The sequence below is a fragment of the Borostomias antarcticus genome (genome assembly GCF_949987555.1).
Source record: "Borostomias antarcticus genome assembly, chromosome: 12".
Taxonomy (NCBI): domain Eukaryota; kingdom Metazoa; phylum Chordata; class Actinopteri; order Stomiiformes; family Stomiidae; genus Borostomias; species Borostomias antarcticus.
Genome location: NC_140245.1, coordinates 9,871,868 through 9,879,018, shown reverse-complemented (window position 1 = coordinate 9,879,018; position 7,151 = coordinate 9,871,868). Strand labels below are relative to the sequence as shown.

Here is a 7,151-nt window from a genome sequence, read left to right as displayed (position 1 = left end):
CCCCTCTCCCTCCCTCCCCCTCTCTCTCTCCCTCTCTCCCTACCTCTCTCTCTCCCTCCCTCTCCCTCCCTCTCCCTCTCCCTCTCCCTCTCCCTCTCCCTCTCCCTCTCCCTCTCCCTCTCCCTCTCCCTCTCCCTCTCCCTCTCCCTCTCCCTCCCTCTCCCTCTCCCTCTCTCCCTCCCTCTCCCTCTCTCTCTCCCTCTTTCTGTCTCCCATACTCTCTGTAAGTCCACATATCTAATTTACATCCTAGATCATGATGAATGATAATGTGGGTACAGTAGGTAGGACCACCTTTCTCGTTAGCCCCCAGCCCGGTTGCCAGGTCTGTGTCCTTCACACTTCGCTACCTTCTCCCATTGTCATGAGCAGCACAAAAACGACCACCGACCACGACAGGGGCACGGAGAGAGAGTCCACGCTAACAGGGAAGGACCAGCCCTTCCGTAACTCCCTGCCCAAAATCTAACTGCTCTCACTGCAGGGGGCTGTGGCATTGCAAGAGAGAGAGAGAGAGAGAGAGAGAGAGGGGGGAAGGGTGTAAGGAGAGAGAGCGAGGGAGAGAGAGAGAGAGAGGGAGGTAGGGAGAGAGGGAGAGAGAGAGAGGGAGGGAGGGAGATAGAGAGAGGAAGGGAAGGAGTGAGAGAGAAAGGAGCTTCCCTCATGGGTCTCAATTAGCAGAGAGTCCTGGTGAACGCTGCAGATTCTCAGGCCTCTCCGTGTTCCAACAGCAGACCGCCGAGGCGTCCCAGGCCTTAGCGCTCATTCGCTGGCGCTGGCGGTTAACGTCTCTGCCGCCATATTGTAGCGATGCAATGCGATGCTGGCGTAGCGGAGAGCGAGAGGGGGAGCATCTTATTTATTTCGGTCCCCCTAACGTCATCTGGAAGTGGTTTAACGGTCGGCGGCGGCGCGTTGGTGGCACCACCCCCCTCCCCTCCCCCGGTGCCTCCCCTCCCCCCGCCTCCCCCAAACACACTCCAAACAGATGTGTTCAATCTGTGTTTGATCAAATGCGACGTTCCTAAACAATAATTACGAGGGGCAACTAGACTGTCCTATCCCATATTTGCATCATAAGTAGATGATATTATCCAAAGCAGGATTCCTACTGTAGCCTATTTGTAGTTTTTATAGTGTGTGGTCCCGGCAGGAACTCGACTTGACCGTAGGCGTTTGCACGTGTCTCGCTAGCCACGCCGTCAACACATGTCTCTCCGTTCCAGAGTATCTGTGGTTCGCCTGCGACTTCGGCTGGGCGGACAACCCCTCCTACTGTGGTTGGACGTCGGAAAGAAACACAGGAGCCGATTGGTTGATTCAGACGAGCCAAACGCCATCCGTCCACAGACCCGGCGTTGACCATACAGGTGAGAGGGGCAGCCGGACGGGACGGACGCTGATTTTGGATTGACCTCTGACCTTCTCATGTACTGTGTTGTGTGCTCATGAAGTGCCGCTTGAAGTGAAGTCAGAATTGTTTCATTATGCGTTCTTGAACATTGAAATCACAGTTAACAGAGATATATGTTCTATCCATTGTTTCAGTATGATCTACTTCTGTCCTGTGTGATCAATGGAAACCGCCTCCACCCAAGTCTTAGCTTGTCTTATATCGCCCCCTTCAGGCGGACCGGGGAACTTCATCTACATGCAGCTGGTGGCTAAGACCCAGAGGGAGGAGGGGGAGATAGGGGAGGAGAAGAAGGAAGAGGTGGAGGTGGAGGAGGAGAAGGTGGCGAGGCTCGCCAGCCCGCTCGTGACGTCGCCGGACACCGACCTGTGCGTGGCGTTCTGGTACCGCATGATCGGCGAGCGCGCCGGCAGCCTGCACTTCCGGCAGCGGCGCCCGGGGGGTGGCGCCGATGTGCTGCTCTGGACCGTGAGCGGACGCCAGGGGAGCAGCTGGAGAGAAGGACGGATTCTGGTGCCGCACTCCAGCTCACCGTACCAGGTAGAGCACCGCTGACCGCTGCCCGGCAGAGCTACAGTAGCTAGTACATTAGCATGGGGCTCTGTGTGGAGGTGAGTGGCTGAGTGTTGTGCTGACCGAGTGTGTGTGTGTGTGTGTGTGCGTGTGTGTGTATGTGTGTATGTGTGCGTGCGTGTGTGTGTGTGTGTAGGTGGTGCTGGAGGGAGTGGGGGACAACAGGAGCACAGGGCACGTCGCCGTGGACAACATCAGGATCTTGGATGGAGTGAACGCAGCGGAGTGCAAGGGTACTTGTCTGTCCTCCCCTCCCCTCCTCCTCCATCCTCCCCTCCCCTCCTCCTCTATCCTATTCTCCCCTCCTTTCTCCTCCTCTTTCCTCCCCTCCTGCTCCATCCACTCCTTCCCTCCTTTCCTGTCATATATCCCCCTCTCTTTTCTCCTAAAGATATATGATAACGATAGTTACCTTGTAGATATGTATTCTTTGAGGCTCTTAATTGATCCAGTTGAACCTCTTTAACGTTTGATCTTTGTTTTCCTCCAGATCCAGATCTCAGTCCCACGCCCCCCCCGTCCGAGATCCTCATCCTGCGTACGTACCTCACTCTTCATCTCTGAACGCCATCATGTCCTATCACTCTGTGTTCAGGCCCTAGATAGATCAGACTGTGTGTGTTCAGGCCCTAGATAGATCAGACTGTGTGTGTTCAGACCCTAGACCAATCAGACTCTGTGTGTTCAGACCCTAGATTAATCAGACTGTGTGTGTTCAGGCCCTAGATAGATCAGACTGTGTGTGTTCAGGCCCTAGATAGATCAGACTGTGTGTGTTCAGACCCTAGACCAATCAGACTCTGTGTGTTCAGACCCTAGATTAATCAGACTGTGTGTGTTCAGGCCCTAGATTAATCAGACTGTGTGTGTTCAGGCCCTAGATTAATCAGGCGGTGTTCAGGCCCTAGATTAATCAGGCTGTGTTCAGACCCTAGATTAATCAGACTGTGTTCAGACCCTAGATTAATCAGACTGTGTTCAGACCCTAGATTAATCAGACTGTGTGTGTTCAGGCCCTAGATTAATCAGACTGTGTTCAGACCCTAGATTAATCAGACTGTGTTCAGACCCTAGATTAATCAGACTGTGTGTGTTCAGGCCCTAGATTAATCAGGCTGTGTTCAGGCCCTAGATCAATCAGACTATGTGTGTTCAGGCCCTAGATAGATCAGACTGTGTGTGTTCAGGCCCTAGATAGATAAGATTGTGTGTGTTCAGGCCCTAGATAGATAAGATTGTGTGTGTTCAGGCCCTAGATACATCAGACACATCTGGAGTTAAGGGATAATGTGACCTGGCCTGATAGACCCGCATGATCTAGCAAGCTTGCATTCTGTTTCACTTAACAGAAGCAAAATGTACGCATAGCAATAACCCATTGGGTAATAATAACCCCAAAAAATGTCTTTCTTTCTCTCTCTCTCTCTTTCTCTCTCTCTTTCTCTCTCTCTCAGCCATGGACTCTTACTCCCATGAGACCAGCGAGCTGGGAGGTCCAGGCAACATGCTGAAGACCCTTGACCCCATCCTCATCACCATCATCGCCATGAGCGCGCTGGGGGTCTTCCTGGGGGCCATCTGCGGCGTGGTCCTCTACTGCGCCTGCTCGCAAGGCAGCATGACGGACAGGAACTTGTCGGCGCTGGAGAACTACAACTTTGAGCTGGTGGACGGAGTCAAGCTAAAGAAGGACAAGATCAACCCACAGACCACCTATTCAGAAGCGTGAGCTCGACAGCCCGTCGTCACAGAGCGTGTGCAGTGAGGCAGCCAATCAGATTAAGAGGACCCTGCCTCAGAGAGGGTGGGAGGTTCAGACTGAGCCATGCTTTTTTTCCGGAGCTGCAATGAGAGGAACCTACCAGTAGGGGGCACTGTGTATAAAAAGATATGTACAGCAACAACAACAAAAATAAGATTATTTTGTTTTGTATGGTTTGCGTGCTTTTTTTTCTGTAATCAGATGCTGGTGTTGAGACCAATTAAGATGAAAGTATTTATCATTTTTGTTCTTTTTCTCTGAAAAGATGAAGTCATTGTCTCATGGGAAGATCAGAAGGTGAACACTTTGATTCACTGTCCTGACGTGTGGCTCTAAGGCTGGCCATGTTATGTTTGTGTGTGTGTGAGTGTGTGTGTGTGTGTGTGTGTGTGTGTGTGTGTGTGTGTGTGTGTGTGTGTGTGTGTGTGTGTGTGTGTGTGTGCGTGCGTGCGTGCGTGCGTGTATGTCCACATGCATGCACTCAAGGGAGGGCACTCGCCCTGGCCTTTGACCTGTGTCTAGTTCCGACAGTGCCTTTTCTGAAAGTTTTTGTTGCCTTTTTTCTCCGCCGATTCTGTTCTGATCATAACAGTAGGTAGGCATCAGCTGGCGTAGGGTCAGACTGGCAGAATATCATGAATCAGAATATCATGAATCAGAATATCATGAATCAGAATATCATGCCATCCTTCCATGGCACATGACACATCCAACTTATTGTACAGGTTTTAATATATTTGAGCGCCATTTTATATAGAAAATGACACAGAGCTGCAGTATCCTTTCTCGTTGCTTATAATGTCGTTTGGCTGTCCGCACGTGATAGGCTACAGTATTTTGTGTTCCTCTGTTTTTATTGGTGCTTTCACAATGCTGCCTGAAGGAGGATTCATTTTAGCCAGTGGTATCGCCTGTGAGATTATGACATGTTCTACATTTCAATTCAGGAAGTGATTTCAGACTAGTGATTTCAGAATGCTACCGAAACAATTAACTTTCAATCAATTTTGTAAATTGTGAAAATAAATCAAAATTTTTGAATCAGACTTTCACATCACTTCCTGTGTTAAAATTGGAACTGGCTCAGAATTAGCTTAGATGTGTTCATGCACCTCGGCTTCATGGGTTTTCGTCTACAGGGAGAACGCAAAAGACTACAGTGCCACTGAAGAAACAGGCCGCACATATAGACTAATACAACTCCTAACCCCGCTCCGGACCGCCACAGAATGACGCTGCAAAGTGACTGGTCTGGACTCGAACCCAGGTCACTGGTGTGTCACAGGACTGTGTTAGCCCACTGACCTTAAGTGAAACATGAACCTGTGGAGTTACATCAGAGTCTTGACCAGGATGAAATCAACCACCTTTGCTGCTGACACCACATGAGTCTGTGGGGATTTTGTAACAAAAAAAAATAAAGACCCTGTACATCGTGCTCTTTGTAGCACTCCTTTTGGTTTGGCGCTGAAACCAAGATAAAAGCTGCAAGATAAGCTGTAATGGGAGGAGCTGAGAGATGATGCTCAGTAGCAAGGGCTCTGGGGAAACCTACTGTTGAGGTGAGGACATGGGACCCGAGAATCAATGGATGTCGAAGAGTACTGTTGTGTTTTCCTCTGTGTTCCCTTTCTAGTTTTCCTCCTTCAGAGTGGGTTGCTGGGTTTTGTAGTCCTGCTTTTAGCTCATTTGTGCTGTTTATTCCCGGATAACGGTCTGTTGTTGTCAATGTGGTATGAAGTAAGAAAGGATACTGCAGCACAAGATGTGGAAAACAATGTTGCACTGATATATTTAAAAGATCTATGTGTTTTATGATAGTGATTTATGAAAAGAGAAATCGGGAGAGGAAGAAAGACAGTGTTACAGTTAATTCTTTTTATATATGGTTTCAGAGGACATGATATAATTCTGAAATGTACAATTTCCAGAGATGTTTTTCATTCTTGAAAAAGCTATATGTGTCTCTTGTGTAACGTTGTTTCATTTAATTGGTATCTTACTATCATCTTGTGTTTTTGGACCTGTCACCAATGTGTGTGCCATTGTTTTTCTACAAAAAAAGTGTTTTATTTTCAATACTGCTCCTGTAATTTTGCTGTCTCAGATATAAAAAAGACATGAAAAGTGGAAAAAGAAGTGAGGCCTTAATGACTAAAGTAATGTTTCTACTTTTGACTCTTCCATGTCAGCTTCCAACACCCATCACGGTCTCTGTTGTTACTGACTGCTCAACGACTACTAAATTCCAAAGAATTGGATCAAATAAATGTTTAAATAAGATTAAATTTTTCCCATTTGTATCCTGCTCAGTTCTCCCTTGTTCAGTCATAAAGAATTGCATGTTAACTTCTTTAAACTGAACTCAATGGCTGGTTTCCAACTGTGTTTTTACACACATTGAACACCAGAGGGGAGTATTGCATATCTTGATTTTTTTTAACGTAACTTGGGCACAAGTAAGACAGCCTTACCATGCCAACGGATAGGGCAAGAGCCTATTTCCTGTTCCTGTAGTGTGAGGAGGCAGCTTTATGTTCTGCACCAGTAGCCACACCCCCTGGACAGGATGCTTCTCTTCTGCATGGCCTTACCCCCAGTCCACTTCAGTAGTAGTAGTAGTAGTAGTAGTAGGTAGTGTAGTAGGTAGTGATAGTAGGTAGTGGTAGTAGTGTAGTAGGTAGTGGTAGCAGGTAGTGGCAGTAGTAGTAGTAATAGTAGTAGTAGTGTAGTAGGTAGTGGTAGTAGGTAGTAGTGGTAGTAGTAGTAGTAGTAGTAGTAGTAGTAGTAGTAGTAGTAGTAGTAATAGTAGTAGTAGTGTAGTAGGTAGTGGTAGTAGGAAGTGGTAGTAGTAGTGATAGTAGTAGTAGTAGTAGTAGTAGTAGTAGTAGTAGTAGTGTAGTAGGTAGTGGTAGTAGGTAGTGGTAGTAGTAGTAGTAGTAGTAGTAGTAGTATTAGTAGTAGTAGTAGGCCTAGTAGTAGTATAGTACTTTATTGATCCCCAGGGGGAATTTGCACTCTTACAGCATCAACATATAGTGTAAAGTAAATGTAGGCTACATGTCATGTCCTATGGAGCAGCTAGAGTGTGAGAAACTTAGAGAAACATGACTGTATAGAGGTTAGGTTAGCGAACAGTGAGGTTTCCTGACAAAGCCACAACCACCAAGATTCCAGATCAGTTTATTGCAATGTATATTGTTTCCACATAGCCTACTAGGAATCTGTTTAGGTCGATGGTGCATACACTGACAGAGACAACATTAGACAGGGTGCAAGACAGGACAGTGCAAATACAGGACAGTGCAAAGACAGGAGAGTGCAAATACAGGACAGTGCAAAGACAGGAGAGTGCAAATACAGGAGTGCAAATACAGGACAGTGCAAAGACAGGACAGTGCA

At 47.6% G+C, this 7,151-nt stretch overlaps 1 protein-coding gene across 1 annotated transcript in view; it reads left to right on the top strand.

Moving 5' to 3' along the window:
• Positions 1–6,009, top strand: part of LOC311315891 (neuropilin-1a-like) — a 47,541-nt gene extending 41,532 nt beyond the window's left edge. Inside the window, exons 13-17 of the mRNA XM_084446600.1 lie at positions 1,227–1,370; positions 1,629–1,954; positions 2,124–2,220; positions 2,478–2,525; positions 3,442–6,009. Of these exons, the coding sequence (XP_084302726.1) occupies positions 1,227–1,370; positions 1,629–1,954; positions 2,124–2,220; positions 2,478–2,525; positions 3,442–3,716 (890 nt within the window). The 3' untranslated portion in view covers positions 3,717–6,009. The remainder of the gene's footprint in view (positions 1–1,226; positions 1,371–1,628; positions 1,955–2,123; positions 2,221–2,477; positions 2,526–3,441) is intronic.
• The last annotated feature ends 1,142 nt before the right edge of the window (positions 6,010–7,151 follow it).